General features: G+C 36.3%; 1 protein-coding gene across 1 annotated transcript in view; it reads left to right on the forward strand.

Moving 5' to 3' along the window:
• TERB2 (telomere repeat binding bouquet formation protein 2) overlaps window positions 1–21,154 on the forward strand; it is a 39,274-nt gene extending 18,120 nt beyond the window's left edge. The window contains exons 2-9 of the mRNA XM_053929158.1: window positions 3,113–3,292; window positions 3,385–3,466; window positions 4,197–4,336; window positions 6,382–6,443; window positions 11,408–11,536; window positions 11,618–11,703; window positions 17,981–18,069; window positions 20,771–21,154. Coding sequence (XP_053785133.1) covers window positions 3,229–3,292; window positions 3,385–3,466; window positions 4,197–4,336; window positions 6,382–6,443; window positions 11,408–11,536; window positions 11,618–11,703; window positions 17,981–18,069; window positions 20,771–20,913 — 795 coding nt within the window. The 5' untranslated portion in view covers window positions 3,113–3,228 and the 3' untranslated portion in view covers window positions 20,914–21,154. The remainder of the gene's footprint in view (window positions 1–3,112; window positions 3,293–3,384; window positions 3,467–4,196; window positions 4,337–6,381; window positions 6,444–11,407; window positions 11,537–11,617; window positions 11,704–17,980; window positions 18,070–20,770) is intronic.
• Window positions 21,155–21,503: the final 349 nt, after the last annotated feature.

The raw sequence follows: 21,503 nt of genomic DNA on the forward strand, positions 1-21,503 counted from the left end.
ATTATTATATATATGTATTGGTAAATGGGAGCAAGAGTTCCTCTGGGTATATATCTAATAAACGCTGGTACATATAGTGTGCAATCCTAAAAGTAAGTAATGCTGAATTGTTGGTCAAAGTGATCATGCCAATTTACATCCTCACAAGCAGTGGGAGTTCCCATTAATCTGTCTTTGCCAATTAAATTTTTACTAGTAAAGAGGGTACACAATACTATCTTATTGTAGGGTGTTTTGGTTTTGTTTTGTTTTGGGGTTTTTTGCATTTCCCTAATTATCACTGTGGTTGAGCATCTTTTCATAAAAGTTTATTAGCCATTTAAGTCCCCTCTTCTGTGGAATGCCTCTTCAGGTGTTTGGCCATTTTTCTGTTGGGTTTTTTGTCTTGTTCTGATTCATATGGTCATTTATAGGTTCTGGATACTGATCCTTTATGGGTTATTTGCTCTGCACATATCTTCTCCTACTGATTAATACTTGTGTCTCATTTAAAAGATCCTTCTCTACTCAGAGGCCAAAGAGATAGTCTCCTGTGTTTTATTCACGTTTTAAAGCTTTGCATTACATATTTAAATGCTTACTGGTTTAATCAACTAGAAAGTAGCAAGTATACATTTGCATGCACCTAACATCATAATTTCAATATATATAAAGCAAAAATTAACAAGAAATTGATAAAACCACAAGTAGTTTTAGCATGCCTCTCTCTCAGTAATTGATAGAAGAATCAGACAATATGATGAACACACTTGACCCAATGAACATATGTAGAAAACTGCGCCCAACACCTCAGAACAATCAGGAGAACATTCTTTAAACACACAACACTGACCATATACTTCAGTCATACAGAGAATTTCAACCAATTTTAAAGGATTATTGTCACACAGGCCATATTCTTTTACCTTAATCCATTTAAAAATCCAGAAATCAACCAAGGTAACTAAATAATACCACGTATTTGCAAATTTTAAAATATTTTAACCCATGGGTCAAATAACTTGCATTGGAAATCCAAAAATATTTTAAATTGAATAATAAAAAATGACATCTTGCCCTGGCCAGGTGGCTCAGTTGTTTGGAGTGCTGTCCCACACACCTAAATGATGAGGGTTCAATTCCTGGTCGGGGAACATACCTAGGTTGTGGGTTTGATCCCCAGTTGGGGTGCAAAAAGGAGGCAACTGATCGATGTTTCTCTCTCACATCGATATTTCTCTCTCTTCCTTCCTCTTTCTAAAATCAATAAGCATGTCCTTAGGTGAGGAGTAAATAAAAAAATGACATCTCAAAAACTCTGGCACACAGTTTAATAGAAATTTGTAGACTTATATGCACATTTTAGAAAACAAAGGATGGAAATCAGTTATCTCTTTCAAGACATTAGAAAATTAACAGCAACTTAAAACCAAGGAAATTTTAAGAGCAGAAATTAATGATATAGAAAAGAAATATAGGAGAGTATCTATGAAGCCAGAAGTTTCTTCTTCGAAAAAACCAATAAAGTTGACAGACTTTTGGCAAAACTAAGAAATAAAAAGAAGGAACAAATAACTAATATCAAAAATGAAAAAGGTGCCATTACTACAGAGCCTTGCAGACATTAAAAAAGTTTTTGTGAACAATTTTTATATCAGTATTTTTGAACTTTTAGATTAAATGGGTCCAACTCCAGGAAATATAATTTATCAAAACTGATCTAAGGAGGAGGGTAGATACTGTAAAAGAAAAATATAATTTTGACACAAATGGAAATTTGAACACATGATATTTGACTGTATTAAAAAATTATTTTTAAGAGTGATAATGGTATTATGGTTGTTTTTTTAAAAGTCCAATTAAGCCCTGGCCTGGTAGCTCAATTGGGTAGAACGTTGTCCCCATATGTCAAGGTTGCAGGTTTGATCCCTGGTCAGGGCACATACAAAAATTAACCAATGCCCTGGCTGGTGTGGCCCAGTGGATTGAGTGCCAGCCTGAAAACCAAAGGGTCATTGGTTAGGTCCCCGGTTAGGGCACATGCCTGGGTTGTGAGCCAGGTCCTCAGTAGGGAGTGCATGACAGGCAACCACATATTGATGTTTCTCTCCCTCTCTTCCCCCCTCCCTTCTCCTTTCTCTAAAAATAAATAAAATATTTTTAAAAAATGAATCAACCCTTGAACATATAAGAGGAACAACAAATCGATGTTTCTCTCCTTTCCTTTATATCTCTAAAATCAATTAAAAGTCCGATTAAAACATTTATAGGTGAAATGATAAAATGAGTTTTGCTTCAAAATAATAATTGATGCTACAATTCCACTTCTGGGTATTTAAGCAACTCGAAAAGACATATCCATCCCTATGTTCGTTGCAGCATTATCTCCAATAGCCAAGATAAGTGATTGTGGAAATTATGAATGGATAAAGATGTGGGTTATATAAATGATGGAATTTTATTACTGAGCCATAAAAAATACTGAAATCTTGTCATTTGAAACAACATGCATGGTCCTGGAGGGCATTATTCTAAGTAAATCAGACAAGACAAATATCATATGATTTTACTTATTGAAATAAAACACGAAACAAAACAAATGAACAAATCCAATAACACAAACAGGCTCATAGATACAGAGAGCAAACTGGAGGTTGCCAGAGGAAGGCAGGGGGTGGAGAGGTAGAGGGTTGGGGTGGGGGAAGTACAGGTGAAGGAGATTAATAAGTACCAATTTCCAGTTAAAAAAAATAAATCAAACACAGAGATTATAACGAACAGCATAGAGAATAGCCAATAGTTCTGTAATAACTTCGTATGGTGACAGAAGGTAACTAGACCTGCGGGGTAATCACACTGTAATGTACATAAGTATCGAATCACTATATGAAAGTAATATAATATCGTAAGTCAGTTATATTTCATTTAAAAATATTTGATGTTACAGAACCTGTGCCCATTCCTGTACAACACAGCACAATAATTTTGTTAATACTTAGGGTTTGAAACCCACAAGCATGACTGCTGACCCCTCCTCACCGTTGGACAGGAAGCCGAGTGCTCTCCACAATCCTAGGAGTTAGTTGATCAGCTCAGTCTGGTAGTGCTCGGACCCTTCTTCCTCTTCGCTCAGGTTTTTCCCGCCCATTACCCTGACAACCAATCATCGAGCTTGGCTTCGGACCTGAGACCAATCAGCGATCTCTGCTACAGCCCCTTCGCCCACGTCTGAGTCTGCCAGGCAGCGCCATGTTTCAAGGACAGCGGGCTTGGTTCTGCCGCAGCGTCAGCGAGGACCTGAGGCAATTCTGGGGTAGGAAGCTGGGTGAAAGGGGTGGGTGGATAGCACCCCCCCCACTCTTGTGCCTTGGCCCCAAGGTTCACGCATTGCTCTTGCCTCCACAGTGGCCGAAGGGGGGACGATCAGTGACGTGAGGGCCGCTGACTTCTTGTTCAGCTGTGATGCTTCCCACCCAGACACGCTGAGGTACCTGAAGGCCACCTGGCAGTGCCTCTCGCGACAGGAAGAGCCAGGAGCTGGAGGTGGAAATTGAAGGCCACTCATAAATAGGGATGATCAGAATAGACTGGAAACGAGCAAGTTTTCAGTCTCAGATGTGGGGATTAAAATAGATACCCTTTCTTCTCTCCTTTCTGCCACACTGGCATGGCCCCTACCTGGCCCCCGAGTCAGCTCTCGAGTTCCAGTGTTTTCAGCCGTCTCTTCCCCGTCTCGAAGGCCCCTCCCATTCTGTACGTTTAGACCAAACTCCTGATGGCCTCTCAGACCGGCACCAGGTCCCGTGTTCTCAAGCTTAAAAACCCTTCGTAGTTTCTTTTGAATAACAACCCCTACCTCCATTAACCAGTCGGTGACCAAACACCATGGATTGTACCCTGTAAATGTTCTTAGCACTCTCTGTCATTCCCTTAGTACACAGCCCAGTTACCTCTTGGCCGGACCACCACGACATTTTTCCGAGGGGTAGCTCAGCCTTCAATCTGTCCATCTGTGATGCTCCTTCATATTGCTGTCCGATTATGTCTACGAAGCAGAAGCCTCATCCCTGTCCTGCCGGTCCCGCTTCCCCACCCCTTACCCCCAGTCTCCTGGTTACCTACAGATAATTCTCCCTACTTCCATTCATTTGTTTTGGAAGGGTTGAATATAGTAGTGTTTATTTCATAACCTAAAGTATTTCCTTTCTTTCTCCTAGAGTATATCAGAGCCTCGACTACACAGACGATAACGCCACAGTTTTTCATGCCTACTATCTCTCTGCAGTAGCTAACGCTGAAGTTAAAAATTCGGTGGTTTTAGGTCATTTCCTTCTTCCTCCTGCATGCCTGCAAGAAGGTTAGCAAAGATCATTCACCCAATCCCTGTTAGACAGCCCAATCCAGCTAAGTCACCCAACTACACTGATGTAAGTGGAAAAGCATAGACTTTGGATCAGATTGTCTTGGGTCTATATTCTAGTTTTATTTGTTTATCCTTCATTTGCGCATTTAGTCACTGAAATCCTACTGTGTGCCAGGTTTCAACCCAGGTGCTGGGGATTCCATGGTGAATAACACACATGTAGATCTTGTCCTCATATTGTTCCCTGGCTGGGAGCCAACACTTCCTACTTGTGTGACCTTTAGCAACTTCTTTCTAGTTATTTTAAGGATAAAATGAGATAATCTAAGTAGTCTGATATGTGAGCATTCAATAGATGTTCCTTGCTAGTTTTGAATCTTTTCATTATATTTCTGAACAATTTTTTTCTGTTTTGTGATATTTAAAGATGTATGATGATAATAAATCCACGTATTACTATTGTTCTTTATACTTCTGAAAGTACTTTCACATTAATTATTTCAGCAATGTTGTGAACTAAAGGGCAAGAAAATAAACTGCTTTTGAAATTTGTTCTTTTAGTTTTCCCTGATTGGAACACACTTTCTTATCCCATTCTATTCAAATCCTACCTACCTTATGTGGGCTAACTCTAAATATCCCATTTTTATAGGTCTTGCATTATTACCCAATTCTTGATGTGTACGTCTCCATCCATAGCAAGACAGATGGAAGCTAGTACAAATGCCCTGTGAGCAAAGTGTTTAAAAAAAAAACCTAAAAAAGATTTCTATAGAAGAGTTTCAGAAACCCAAAGACTGGGTTCCTTTCATAGTTAATGTCCTGGCAGGATCTAGTTATAACAAGAAATTGCTCTAAGTGGTTATGTAAGTAAATAAATTAATGACTCCTGTCTTTGGGTTTAGCATCTTACATTAAAATGTATTTAAATTTTTAAAAACTGTCAGAAATGAAAACATGCTCCTTTTAAAAAATGAAAACTGTACATTATTATCCACCTAGACCAGTACTGTCTAGTAGAAATATGAAGATGCAAATGCGAGCTACATATTAATTTTAAATTTTCTGGTAGCCATATTAAAAAGAGTAAAAAATAAGTAAAATTAATTTTAAGAATATATTTTATTTAATCTAACACATCTAAAATATTCTGATATTTAAATAAATATAAAAATTATTGATATTTTACATTCTTTTACTTTTTACTAAGTCTTTGAAATTCAGTATTTATGCTTACAGCACATCTTGATTTGAACTAGTGACACATGTCAATAAGGTACCAACATGTAGCTAGTCTAGTGGCTACTACTAACTGGGGTGTCCAACATTTTGGCATCTCTGGGCCACACTGGAAGAAGAGTTGTTGGGCCACGCATTAAATTACACAAGCACTAATGAAAACTGATGAACAAAACAAAGGTTTTAAGTAAGTTTATGATTTTGTGTTGGGACACATTCATAGCCATCCTGGGCTACATGTGACCTGCAGGCCACAGGTTGGACATCCCTGAAGGAATGTTACCATTTTGTGCTTGAATGGGCTACTGTGAAAACTTTTGAGATCTTTGAGTTAGGATGATTACATAGTCCCTTGACATACTGAGCACTGTAGAATTTCTGCACTACCATGCCCAGTAGGCATGCTTCTTTCTACTCTTCTTTTAGCAGAGTAAATTATTGAATTCTTGAGGACCTCTATTCTAAATTCAGGAATTTTATAGCTCTTATTTTAATTGGACAATTGCCTTCTTTATTAATGGTTGGCCTAAAGACACTGATATGTAATGAAGATGTATATTGCAACAGGAAAAATTTACAACAATGATTCTCACAATGCATTGGAATCATCTGGAAAATTTGTTAGAAATGTAAATTCCTAAGCTCATTCAATAGGAATCTACATTTTAAACAAGTATCTTAGGTGATTTTAATACAAGCGGAATAATGCTGGCCTAGAAATTTCAAACTCCTAGTAAAATTTAGAAAATTTTACATTTACTTTTCTAAAAATAGTATTGGATTTGTTTTCCCTACCACAGAAATAAGAAGAAAAATTGGTAGCTTTATTTGGGAACAAGACCAACATTTTCTGACAGAAAAGGTAAGAGTAAAATAAGATACTTAATAATCTACAGTTTCAAAAATTTTTGAAAGCAATGTAATTTTGGGGGGGGTTCTTTTTTTTAAAATATATTTTATTGATTATGCTATTACAGTTGTCCCATTCCCCCCCCCCTTATTCTCCTCTGCCCTGCACACCCCCTCCCACCCACATTCCCTCCTACTATAGTTCACGTCCATGGGTCATACATATAAGTTCTTTGGCTTCTACATTTCCTATACTATTCTTACCCTCCCCCTGTCTATTTTCTACCTACCATTTATGCTACTTATTCTCTGTACCTTTTTCCTCTCTCCCCCTCCCATTCCCCTGCTGATAACCCTCCATGTGATCTCCATTTCTGTGATTCTGTTCCTGTTCTAGTTGTTTGCTTAGTTTGTTTTTGTTTTTATTTTAGTTGTGGTTGTTAATAACTGTTAGTTTGTTGTCATTTTACTGTTCATATTTTTTATCTTCTTTGTCTTAGATAAATTCCTTTAACATTTCATATAATAAGGGCTTGGTGAGGATGAACTCCTTTAACTTGACCTTATCTGAGAAGCACTTTATCTGCCCTTCCATTCTAAATGAAAGCTTTGCTGGATAGAGCAATCTTGGATGTAGGTCCTTGCCTTTCATGACTTGGAATACTTCTTTCTAGCCCCTTCTTGCCTGCAAGGTCTCTTTGGAGAAATCAGCTGACAGTCTTATGGGAATGCCTTTATAGGTAACTGTCTCCTTTTCTCTTGCTGCTTTTAAGATTCTCTCCTTCTCTTTAATCTTGGCTAAGGTAATTATGATGTGCCTTGGTGTGTGCTTCCTTGGGTCCAACTTCTTTGGGACTCTCTGAGCTTCCTGGACTTCGTAAAAGTCTATTTTCTTTGCCAGATTGGGGAAGTTCTCCTTCATTATGTTTTCAACTAAGTCTTCAATTTCTTGCTCTTCCTCTTCTTCTTCTGTCACCACTTCGATTCGGATGTTGGAACATTTAAAGTTGTACCAGAGGTTCCTAAGCCTCCCCTCATGTTTTTGAATTCTTGTTTCTTCCTTATGTTCTGGTTGAATGTTTATTTCTTCCTCCTGCTCCAAACCATTGATTGGAGTCCCAGTTTCCTTCCCTTCACTGTTGGTTCCCTTTATTTCACTTTTCATACCCTTCATTTTTTCTTCTGTTTTGTGACCATACTCAACCATATCTGTGATTGTCTTGATTACCAGTGTTTTGAACTCTGCATCTGATAGGTTGGCTATCTCTTCATCACTTACTTGTATTTTTTCTGGAGCTTTGATCTCTTCTTTCATTTGGGCCATTTTTTTTTGTCTCGGCACACCTATTACGTACGTGTAAGTAGCGGAGCCTTAGGTGTTCACCATGGCGGGGCAACCCACATTGCTGCATTGTGGTGCTGTATGTCAGGGAGGGGTCCAAGAGGGAACAATACCTCTTGCTCTGCTCTCTGCTGGTTTTCAGTCACTTCCCCCATTACCCACAATCAAATTGGGCCCTTCTGGTGCTGATTCCCAGGTGGGTGGGTTTGTGTATGTTCTAGGATCCTGTGAGTCTCTCCAACTAACTCTCCTTTGAGGATGGGAATTTCTCCTGCTGCCTCAACCCCCACCGGTATTTTCAAACAGAGGTTTGAGGCTTTATTTCCCTGAGCTGGAACCCTGGGTTTTGTGGTCTGTGTGGCTCCCCAGTTGTTCCTCCCAGTTTATTTGCACGCGAGTGTGAGACTGCCCATTCCACCAGCCGCTGTCTCACCGGGTCCACCAGCTGCTGCCTTGCCTGCCCCAGTCCTCTAGCCACTGCCTTGTTGGAAGTCCTGTCTGCCCGGTTGCCCATCTCTGCCCCTCCTACCAGCCTGGATGAATGTTTCTTCTTTAACTCCTTGGTTGTCGGACTTCCATACAGTTTGATTTTCTGTCAGTTGTGGTTGTTTTTTTGTTTTTAAATTGTTGTTGTCCTTCTTTTGGTTGTGCAAGGAGGCACAGCATGTTTACCTACGCCTCCATCTTGGCCAAAAGTCAAAAGCAATGTAATTTTAATAATGTTTACCTGTGACACATTAGCACCAATGATCCAGATTAAGGTATTTAAAGGCCATGTTTTTATTGTACAATATCTGATTTGACATTGTTTTTATACTGGTACATTAGTAATATTGAAATATTTTGTATGAATAAAATTATTCACATAACTTGAAAATTTGCTTCTCTCAGTAATACTAAGGGAGTAATAGTTGCACAGTATATATTAGTTCTTTACTGCCAGTGTAGATTCTGAATGATTAATTACTGTGTTGAGCCATTTGTTAAATGTTTTGAATAACACCCCTCAATAAATGTATATAATACTAAAAATTGACTTTTATGGATTTTGCCATCCTACCTCAAATTTGCCTGTGCTTTTTGACTTCAGAATCTTTATGCAGTAGCCAAATTTGTGTTACTTTGAACATCAAAAATAACAATGACAGTAATGGATTATAAAACATCTGTGATTCTATAGTGATACTTCAAAGCCTAAAGAAAAAAAAAAAGGAAGAACAGGGAAGGAAGAGAGGAAGGAAGAGAGAAAGGAAGGCAGGAAGGAATAACAGAAGGAAGGAAGAGGTGGGGTAAGAGAAATTTGCCTTACAAAATAGCAGCTAGTAAATACACAAAGAATGATGGGATAGAAAAATCTCCATTTTACCACTCCCAATAAAATAATTGATTTAGGCAAGTGTCATTAATGGATCTTAAAACTATGATCTCAAATGATCAGCCCACAGATTACTTATTATAAAGACAAGCAATGTACCTTTAGACTGGAGAGATCTATCAGACACCACCTTAACCAACTAATCAAATTTAGCATCACCAATACTGAAACAACTTCTTATTATGTTCAGCTTGATGTAATATAATGAAAAGTTCAGAATTTTATGTATGTAATGTTCTTGTTCAAAATGCTTAACCTGAATCTATTTATGAATAAACACTCAGGTGCTTCTAGAATATTGGAAATATCACAAAATAACTAGCTGGCTTAGGCTCTTTAAACCAATGTCATTTTTAAAAAAAACAGGAAGACTTTTAGATTAAGAGATATAACTAAATGTGATGTATAAACCTTGCTTGGATTCTGGATGTTTTTTTAAAGGATTAAAAAGCCCTGGCTGGTGTGGCTCAGTTGGTTTGAGCATCATGCCATAATTGAAAAGTTGCTGGTTTGATCCCTGGCCTGGGAGTGTATGATAACAGGTCCTGACCATATGGCAGACAACCAATCGATGCTTCTCTCTCATGTTGACATTTCTCTCTCCCTTCCTCTTTTTTGAGAAGGAATGAAAAAATGTCCTTGGGTGAGGAAAAAAAAAAACATTTTGAGAACAATTGGGAAATTTTAAATATGGACTGTATACTAAGTGATATTGAATTTATGTTAATTTTCTTAATTGTGATAGTGGTATTATAAAGATAAAAATATTTTTAAGAACACGCATGCTAAAGATTAAGGAGTAAAATGTCATAACATCTGCAAATACTTTCAAATGGTCCAGCAAAAATAAAAATTGATAAAGAGAAGGAATGCAGGGTGGTAAAAATGTTAACATTTTATGAATCGAAGTGAAAGGTATATAGTACTTATTGTATTATTTTTAACTTTTGGCAAGTTTAAAATTTTTCAAAATAAAAAGGGAGAAAATCTTTATAATATAATATATCAAAAGCCAAACAATTAACTTACACATTTTGTACTCCTTTTATTAATTTGTATTTTCTTTTCAAAATGTCATCATCTGAAAATACTAGTTCCTGTATTTTCATTGTCTATGTTGTACAAAGGACCAACATATTTAATCCTTGACTTGTCACAGTGCTTCCAGGGACACAAAGGGTGATAGAATGGTTATTATTTGGCAGTAATTATTGAGTATACCGGAACTCTAGAGCTAAAAAGTCCTTAAAGTTTGTTAATTTAATCATTCAGTTTTAGAAATGAGAAAACTGAGATAAAGAGAAGTAAAGATTTCTCTAGGTTCACATTGTCAGATATTATTAGCATAGTGAAACAAAATTTTCTCAGCTCCAACCCAGTCCAGTGTTTTTTTTCTACTAAAATTTAGTAGAACATGCCTGCTGTACTATTGACTGGAGACTATTAGCACTACAAATCCTATGATTATATAATAAAGGATTTTGTTAGTTCTTTCAAAATATTGATTGATATTGAATATCAGCCAATTATAATGTAATTATAGTATATCTAACTAGAAGGTACTTCATTGAATGGCAACAAGGGTAAATCTGGAAAGTAATTTGGAGGAACATTATTATTATTCAGAGTGGATTTGTGACCTAAATATAGAAATTTCCTAATGGCATACTAAATATAGAAATTTCCTAATGGCATACTAAATATAATATGTGATAGCTACCAGTATCTGAGTTACTTTCACATAATCTTTTGGAAAAGCTTAGTATGCATTTAGTCCTTTTGTAACTTTATAGCTAAATACTTCACTTTAATTTTGAAAGGGAAAATTTGTTCAGCTTAGTTCATATTTTTGATTTGTAGCTCACAGGCAGCCTAGGAATCTTCAATTCAAAAATTTTAAGACAGTTTAATAACATTTTTTTGTTTTCTTATTTTTAAAAAACTAAAAAGTAATATGACATTATAGAAAATTTAAAAAATTGAAAAAGAATAAAATCAGTCAAAAGTTTTACTATCTATTACAACCACAGCTGATATTTTTAAAATTCTGTTCTTTCTTTATGCATCTCTAAAAATAAAGAGTTTAATTATGTGTGTGTGTACAAAATTTTAAGTTTTTTTCCACCAAACTAGATTGAATGTATATAAGTATGTAAATATGTTTATGACTTAATATACATTTCCAACGTACTCTTTTATTAAGAAATTATTGATTGGATCATTGGTGTGATTTTTTAAAAAAGATTTTATTTATTTTCAGAGAGAGGGGGAGGCAGAGATAAAGAGAGGGAGAGAAACATCGACCAGTTCCCTCTCACACACCCCACACTGGGGCAACCCAGCCATGTGCCCTCACCGAGAATTGAACCCACAGCCTTTCAGTTCACAGGTGGGTGCTCAATCCACTTAGCCACACCAGCTAGGGCAGTGTGCTGATTTTTAAAAATGTGATTTCTCTTGCTATCCACAGCATGATGAAGTAACACCAAATGAAATAAATGCCCTTAAGAAAAGCAGTGAACTAGCCACAGATCACAAAAGGGAATTATCCAAAAGGTATTGAATTCATATACTTCACTGATATTCAATTTAATGTAGACATCTTTGAGCATTGACTGTGTGTTTATCTCATTTAATTTTCAGTCTTCTTATGAGATTGTATTATCATGATTACATCATCATTTTACAGAAAAAGAGATCTAGGATTACATAGATGGTAATTTGCCCAAAGTCTTCTATTAAGTGGGAGAGGCAGGATTTGAACTGGGTCAGTCAAATTCTAGAGCCCATGCATTTAACTACTCTGCTAGACTAACCATGCAGAAAAGAAACTAGATTTTTTCCTATCTTATGATTACTGTTAGATTATTTTAAAAATATTTTTAATAAGAAGAAAATATACTAAATATTAGCAATAATTTTATTAGGATTGGAAGTTCTGAGTGATTTACCCCTCTTCTTTCCAAATTGTTAGTAGTGTGATTACTTTGGTTTAAGAAATTGTGTTAGGGCCAGTCCATGAGAGTCCCCCTTGTTGCAGGCTTATTGGTTACCTAGTCCTAATTTCATATTTTCCAGGTCAGTGGTCTTAAAATATTCATAGGGAACATCGGTTATATGAAAGTCTGGTATTTGGCTACTGAAGTAAAAATGAGCAATAGTAGTTGTCTTTCTTTCTTCAATATAAATGTGATAGGTTTCATTTATATAGTTTTTTCCATTTTAAGTTTTTAATTTAATTTAATTTTATTTTTTTAATATATTTATTGATTATGCTATTACAGTTGTCCCATTTCCCCCCCACACTCCACTCCATCCTGCCCACCCCCCTCCCTCCCACATTCCCCCCCCATAGTTCATGTCCATGGGTCATACTTATAAGTTCTTTGGCTTCTACATTTCCTACACTATTTTTACCCTCCCCCTGTCTATTTTCCACCTATCATCTATGCTACTTATTCTCTGTACCTTTACCCCCCTCTCCCCCTCCCACTCCCTTAATGACAACCCTCATGTTCTAGTTGTTTGCCTAGTTTGCTCTCGTTTTTGTTTTATGTGTGGTCGTTAATAACTGTGAGTTTGCTGTCATTTTTACTGTTCCTATTTTTGATCTTCTTTTTCTTAGGTAACTCCCTTTAACATTTCATGTAATAAGGGCTTGGTGATGATGAGCTTCTTTAACTTGACCTTATCTGAGAAGCACTTTATCTTCCCTTCCATTCTAAGTGATAGCTTTGCTGGATACAGTAATCTTGGATGTAGGTCCTTGCGTTTAATCTTGGGTAATGTAATTATGATGTGCCTTGGTGTGTTCCTCCTTGGGTCCAGCTTCTTTGGGACTCTCTGAGCTTCCTGGACTTCCGGGAAGTCTATTTCCTTTGCCAGATTAGGGAAGTTCTCCTTCATTATTTGTTGAAATAAGTTTTCAATTTTTTGTTCTTCCTCTTCTCCTTCTGGCACCCCTATAATTCGGATGTTGGAACGTTTCAAGATGTCCTGGAGGTTCCTAAGCCTTTCCTCATTTTTCCGAATTCTTGTTTCTTCATTCTTTTCTGGTTGGATGTTTCTTTCTTCCTTCTGGTCCACACCATTGATTTTAGTCCCAGTTTCCTTCTCATCACTATTGGTTCCCTGTACATTTTCCTTTGTTTCTCTTAGCATAGGCTTCATTTTTTCATCTGGTTTTCGAACAGATTCAACCAAGTCTGTGAGCATCTTGATAACCAGTGTTTTGAACTGTGCATCTGATAGGTTGGCTATCTCTTCCTCGCTTAGTTGTATTTTTTCTGGAGCTTTGAAGTGTTCTGTCATTTGGGCCTTTTTTTTTTTTTTTTTTTTGTCTTGGCGCATCTGTGACTTCAAGGGGCAGAGCCTTAGGTGTTCACCGGGACGGGGTAACGCTGGTCGCTGTGCTGTGACTCTGTACGTGGGGGAGGGGCTGAGAGGGAGCAATGGCGCCCGCCTCACTCTCCTCTGGATTTCAATCTTTCACTCTGATACCCACAATCAAACTGGGCCCCTCTGGTGCTGGTTCCCGAGTGGGTGGGCCTGTGCACACTCTAGGCCCCTGTGGGTCTCTCCAACAACCTGTCCTGTGAGGCTGTGAGTCTCTCCTGCTGCTGCCCCAACGCCCACAGGCGTTTTCAATCAGAGGTTTGAGGCTTTATTTCCCCCAAGCTGGAGCCCTGGGTTGCGCGGTCTGCTTCGCTCCCCGCCGTTCGTCCGGTTTATCTGTGGGCGAATGTGGTGCCACGGGGTGCTACCCGCTGCTCTGCCTGCCCCATTCCCCGCCACTCTGAGTCCGGCCCTCTGGGTTTATCTGTGCAAATGTGGGGCCGCAGGGTCTGCTAGTGCTCGGACGCCTGCGCCATTTGTCCCACACTCCGCCAGTCTCAGTCCCGCCACAGCCACGAGAGTCCTCTCCACCCTGGTGCCCGTCTCCGCCCCTCCTACCAGTCTGGATGAATGTTTATTTTCTATTTCCTTGGTGTTGGTCCCCCTTGCCGTTCGATTCTCTGTCAGTTCTGGTTGTGCGAGGAGGCGCAGTGTGTCTACCTACGCCGCCATCTTGGTTCAACCCATTTTAAGTTTTTAGTCCATAATTTTTCTTATACTTTAATACCTGTTATTTTGGTTTGCTATTATTTGATGTAAGTTGTTATATGACTGAACACAAAGTTCTGTATTCAATTATATTAAGTTTCGTAAACCACTACTTCATGGTCCTGTGACTTCTAGATATTCTACAACTTAAGTTTGAGATTCCATATTTTAGGTCTTTTGGGTCTCTATGTGTAACATTCTTATGAATTTACTTGTTATGCATTTTGAGATAAGGAACTGGTAAGGAGAGGAAGAAAAATGAGAATATAAGAGATGAGATCATGAAGATGTTCTTAAGGGATGGATATAAGAGAGAACAAGTGACCTTAGGTGTAAGAGATGGGTGGGAAATAGAAATAAAAAATGACTCCCAGTGACTCACTTGACTAAGAAAGATATAAGATATATTAGTTCTTTAAGAAATGGTTGTCCTGCAAAGTACAGAAGCCATAAAAGAAAAGATTGGTAAATATGACTACAAAAAATATTTTAAACTTGTACATGGCAATAAAAATACTATAAACCAAGTCAAAAGAAAAAGATACACTGGGAAACCATTTGAAAAAGGCTAGTTTCTTTAATATACAAAGAGGGTTTACGGATCTGGGGAAATCTGTCCAATCCAATAGTAACAGAAGTAGACAAAGGATATGAATAGACACCTTCAGTAGGTGTCTTCCTAGAGCCTTTTCTTTGTGGAACCACCAGAGGGTGCAGTACAAACACAGATAAAATACAATTTGATCTTTTGGGGCATTTAATTTTGTTGGCCTACTACTAGCATTGAACACTAGCTGGTGAACTAGTTATTGAGTACTTGTTAAATACAAGACTCTTGAGCTCAGCAGTTCACAATAATTCATTTAATTCTCACAACCTTATAAAGATAGATAAATACTATTAGCCCCATTTTACAATTGAGTAAATGAGTTAGAGAGCTAAATAATTCATCCAACGTTATTTAAGTAGTGAAGCTGAATTTAAAACCAAGGCTAGCTAGCTGATTCAGTGTCCAAACACTTAAATCATTATGCTGTTTCCCTTCCCAATATGTTCCCAAAATCTTCAGAAAGTTGCATGGATTTTTGTTTATTTTTCTTATTTTTAATTACAGCAATTTTATTATTTTGAATATAATGCATGTAATTTGTCAAAATATAAAAATACAAAAAAGAATAAAGAAAATTTACTGTAAACAACCCCACCACTCAGAGATAATTACCATCAACATTAGTACATTTCTTGCTAGTTTTATACAAATACATGCATTAAATAGAGTTGATGTCGACTGCGTGTATAGTCTGTTTCTTGATTTCCCATTTAGTGTTTTATGGGCAGCTCCTCATTTTGAAAAGCCTTATTTGGTATTATGATTTGTAATGGTTGTATATGGTATTTTGGAGATTGTTATGCTAAGAGAAATAAGCCAGTCAGAGAAATACAAATACTATATGATCACACTTATATGTGTATTCTAATGAGGAAAATAAACTGATGAACAAAATAGAACCAGAGGCATGGATACATGGAACAGACTGACAGACCTCAGAAGGGAGGGATGTTGGGGGGTTGGGCTGGGTAAAAGAAGGTGAAGAGATTAACCAAAGAACGTATATGAACAGACAATGGTGTGGTGAAGGCCTGGGTAGGCAGGGGCTGGGTGCAGGTGGGCAAAGGGGTCAGGAGATATGGGAGGCATCTGTAATAGTGTCAATAATAAAAAAAAAGTTTTAAATTATTTACAAGTTTTTTCTCTTATGGCACCTTCATCAAAATCTTTTTGAAAGTAAATCTCTACTTTTTAAGATAATTTTCTTAATGTAGTAATTTATAGTATAACAAGATATAAATATTTTTAAAGGCCATGATGCCTACTGTTAGTTGCTTCCCATAAAAGTACAAATTTAAATTACCACCAGTGTTGGTCTCAGTACATCCTCATCATTATAATGTCTTAATAAGCCTCATGCTAATTTAATAGAGAAAGTGGCATCTTGTTTTAATTTGCATTTTTCTTTTATTACTAATAGGTTTGAACTTTTTTGAAATTTATTAGAATTTTACATTTCCTTTTTTGTGGCATTCTTGGGTTCTATTCTTTCTTCATGTTCTATTGGGGGGGGGTCTTATTGTTTTTCTTATCAACTTATCTGACATCTTTGTATAACTATCTTATCCTTTTGCCAGTTTGTCACATATCCTCAGTTTGTTGTCTGGTTTATACTTCTTCAGAGATACAAGTTTTAAATTTTTACATCATTAAATTAATCACTTCTCCTTTATAATTCTTTCTATTGCCTTTACCTTAAGGAAAGTCCTTTCCCATTCAGAGATCAAATAGGTTTTTTGTTATGTAGATATTTATTTTGGTATAAAATAATAGGTGAAGATCCAAATTTATTTTTGTTTTGCAAATAAGAAATTTCCACCAGTTTTTTGAAAAATAAATCTATTTCAACTGATGTGTGATTTCCCTTTGTTGTATGTTGTTTTTATGCATATGAAGATCTATTTTTAGACTATTTGTTTCATTCCAGTAATCTGTGAATCTATTTTTATATCGACACAATATTCGTTTAAGTTAGATAATTTTATTTCAGTATTTTAATACTTTAAAGATAAGTTCCAAACTCCTTTCCCTTAGCTCTTCATGCCTACTTGATATTTTTCTATTTTCAAATTTTAATTAGTTTTAATAGGTAACATATGCACTTGGTTCAAAATTCAAGGTATACAAAGGAGGTTACTATGAAAGTATAGTGGCCTCTAGCAAGCCACTTTCCTTCCAGAGGCAATCCATATTATCAGTTTCTTATATGCATATACTAGCAAATTTATATAAATATTCTTTAATTTCTCCTTTTTTATTTTCATACAATTGTTTATTTTTATATGTAATCTAAATATGGTAAGCATTGTTATTTGGCGCAGTTAGAAAATAGGATATTTTAATTGAAAAGTGCTTAGCTCTTTAAAAAGTATAATATAATTAATTATACTATACGACCACACTCAGAATAATTTAACATCTTTTCTTTTTAACTCAGAAGTCACTTCAGAATCATAGTGTAACTCTTGATTCTCCCAGACATCAGTTTTATTTTAAAATATAGAGGGACTAACTAAGTAATAGAGTTCCAATTGTTTGAACACTGAATAACAAAACATGCTGTGATTGCACTGGCCAAGTGGCTAAGTTGGTTGGAGTGTCATCTTGGACACCCAAAGGTTGTGGGTTCGATCCCTGGTCAGGACACATACCTAGGTTGCAGGTTCAATCCCTAGTCAGAGCATCTACCGGAGGATGTTTCTCTCTCCCCATTCCTCTTTCTCTCTAAAATCAAGATTAAAAATGCTGTGATTATTTAAAATAAAGCCTACTATGTTCTTCTTTTGGCACATTTAATATTATATATTTTATCTAATTTTAAAGTATTGTTGAATTATTGTGCATTCAAGAATACTGAGTAAAAGACTCAGGCATCTATATAACTCAATAAATACTTGTTTTGTGAAGTGGCCAAGAAAATAAAAAATATCTACATGGGCCCTTGTATTACTTAGAAGCCCAAAAGAGGTTGTTAACACTTAACATTTTTACCCAATTAAGGCTGAAATCTGATCAAAGAGCAATTAGATTACTATGTATATTGCCTGGAATAACTTCTCATTTGTAAAGCAATTCCAAAAATAAATATAAATGTGATTTTCTGTATGTTTCAATTTACAGCGCAAAAAAGGATTTTATAAGGACTCCAATTGTAGAAAAGCAGATGTATTTCCCTCTTCAGAATTATCCAGTGAACAACATGGTAACAGGTAATTTAAAATAAAATTTGGGGTAAACCTAGGTAGGGAAGAAACAAGGGAATATTTTATACAATAAAGCTGCTATTGTACTAGCCTAGCAGTAGAACCCCCTCTATTATACATGCCAATAGAGGAGATTTGCACATTAAATACATTAATTTACAGAACTGACCAAAAGAGAGCCCCATATTTTCTGTGTTAAAGTGCTAGTCTATGGGTAGAATGAAAACATGTCCCAGTTTACACAAGACAGTTCCCGTTTATGCCTGTTGTCCCGGTATTAGTTTTTCCTCTCAAGTGTCCCAGTTTGGAAGAAAAATTGTATGGACAACCCTCATCACAGTTTCCTCCGAGAATCTGATGAAACATAGTCCCTTTCCCTAGTATACACACACACACACACACACACACCAACTTTACATATAATTTAAAGAGGCTCACATATGCCTAGAAGATCATTCATGAATCACTCATGTGTCATGGACTCCATATTTGGGTTTCCTAGTGCCAGACAGAAAAGACAGCTAACTGAAGCTGCCATTGAGAGGATGGAACCAGAGAACCAGTTGAATAGTGGCCACTAGGATTTGGATAGTGCTAAATGAGGTGGATATTTGGATATTTGATCTGGGTAGTATTTAGTGGGCCATTGATAATTTTAAAAATAGGGGTTTTAAAAAATTGTTTTCAAAACAGCAATTTCAGAAGTGTAGGTTTTTGAAATTTTACTTGAAACATTTATATATTTATTTTTTCTCTTTATTTAGCAGTGTCAAAACTATCTCCACAATAATCTTCATAATTGCTACAAAAATCTGTTTCTGATGCATAAATGTTTTAGCCTTATACTTACAGGAATATTTTTATTATTGTAGTTGTTATTACTATAGCCATTATTTTTAAAATTGCTATCCTCACACACATCTTGAAAACTTCATATAATATATATATGCAATTAACTAGACATTAATATTTTCTGCACTAGTTTATTTTACACAGGAAATAGTCATTAGGCAAATATCATGGACCATAGGGTAATAGGTGATATCACTAATGTAGTAATAGTGCTTTGAGGGATTTTCTGAGGTAAATGACTATGATTAAAATATCTTTAAAGATATTAACCAATTTTATATGATTGAATTCATAGTTAATTTATTAACTGTATATTTATTATCTATTATTAGAAACAACCAGACTATATGCATAGATAACCTATTGATGGTGGTTGTGTCCTAAATTCAATAGTTCATCCTGGCTGGTGTGGCTCAGTGGATTGAGTGCTGGACTGCATACCAAAAGGTTGCCAGTTTGATTCCCAGTCAGGGCATATGCCTGGATTGCAGGCCAGGTCGCCAGTTGGGGGCGTGCAAGAGGCAACCTATCGATGTGCACAGCATTTCTGTCCCTTTATTTCTCCCTCCCACCTCTCTCTAAAAAATAAATAAATAAATAAATAGAAAATACTAAATTCAATTGTTCTTTTCGTACAGGATTTACTTTTAAATTAAGTTTCACTTTCAGTATCAACCACAAATACTTATGTTACGTATTAAATGTAATCATTGAGCCCTGGCTAGTGTGGCTCAGTGGATTGAGTGCCATCCTGCAAACCAAAAGTTTGCTGGTTCCATTCCCAGTCAGGGCACATGCCTGGGTTGTGGGCAGGTCCCTTGTAGGGGGCATGTGAGAGACAACACACATTGATGTTTCTTTCCCTCTCTTTCTCCCTTCCTTTCTCCTCTTTCTAAAAATAAATAAAAAAATAAAATCTTTAAAAAATAAATATTGTCATTCAGATCAAAAAATTGCTATGAAGTTATGTTGCTTAAAATGATTGAGTCCTTAAGTAAGTTCTCCCTATTCTAGGTGTTCTTTCTGCTACTCATCTCTATTTCAGATTATTCATGACATCAAAATTACTCATACCAATGACCCTTGTTGACTAAGCAATAATATCAATTTTCCCATTAATTTTTTATTAAGACTATTACCTCAGGCACTCTCCTTCCTGGGAGCGTACCCATTCCTTTCCCTGCCCCCTCTTCTTCCTCCACAGGCATGTATCTCCTAAACTCTAAGGGTGGCCCTGAGACTTGCAACAAGGAGAGGAATGGGCAGTGGCAGCTTGTCCTGAACCTGTCTCCAAGATCTTGTTTTCTCTGACTTTTTAGAGAGCCAAAGCAGCCCAGCCCAGGCTCTCTCCTGTTGCTTCTTTCCTAAGCCTTTCCTAAGCATTTCCCCACCTTTAATAAATATACTCTCAAAATTAAAAAAATATTATCTCAATGTTAGCAGTGTGAGAAAATGTTTCTTGCTCTATTAGGAAAGATGAAGTGTTTGTGCCATTAGTAGCTACTTGTATAGTTCTAGGTGATTATACTCTAAGCCAGATGTACATTTTCCATTTATTTTGGTCTAGGTACTTTAATGTTCCATCCCAAACTTGACAACAAACTCTCAAAAGTCAAAATGGTTAATTAAGTACCTATATTTTAAAAGGAGTTAGGAGGTGGGGGGGAGCAGGTAAGGGGTAAGAAGGGTGTTCCTTGATAATTATCAAGTGTCTTGGAGAATCTTCTCACTGGTATTATTTCTTCTTTTCTAAGAAACTTCTTAAGAAATCTTAGCTCTAATAAACCAAATACACTGAAAATCAGACAGTATGATGTGATTTCAAATATATGCTTTTTTTTTTTTTATTTTGTAGACTATATATCTATTGATGCCATGAAGAAATTCCTTGGGGAGCTACATGACTTTATTCCTGGAAGTTCAGGATATTTGGCATACCATGTTCAAAATGAAATTAATTTGTCTTCTATAAAAAACAAGTTGAAGAGGAAATGTTAAGTTAAATTGTCCTTATATTTGGGCATTTGTTTTTTATAAAATATTATCAAAGATGTGCATAATTTTAAATTCTCCCATTGGGACACAGTTGTGGGGAAATGGGGATGATTTCTTCTTGTTCTTCCTCAAAATGTGTCTTCAGGAAATTCAGAATCATTTTGTCTCTGCATTTTGACATTAGGGCTGGACTTTTCCCCAGCTTGTAACACATGTCCACAAATTCTGAGTGTACAGCTGTTATGAAGTAATTGTCATTGAAACATGTGATAAGAAGTCTCAATCTCTCTCTCCCCCTCTTTCTCTCATCCTCTTTTGGCTTTAATATTCTATTATAGATATTTTTTCTAGGTTCAGTGATATGAATGTAAAATGTATGATTCTGGTCATCTTACTTTGATTAAAACTTAGAATGGTATAGTTGAATTCTGGATTACTGTTTTTGACTTGAAAATACAAAGTAAAATGTTTTAACAACTCAGACTTCGTGTATGGACAGTTTCTGATAATGTAGCAGAAGTTATTTAATACAAAAAGTGTTATGTCATCTGAAATGAACCCTCGTTGTGTCCTAGAAGCATAGTACTACAAAG

Source organism: Desmodus rotundus, chromosome 7 (assembly GCF_022682495.2).
Source record: "Desmodus rotundus isolate HL8 chromosome 7, HLdesRot8A.1, whole genome shotgun sequence".
Taxonomy (NCBI): domain Eukaryota; kingdom Metazoa; phylum Chordata; class Mammalia; order Chiroptera; family Phyllostomidae; genus Desmodus; species Desmodus rotundus.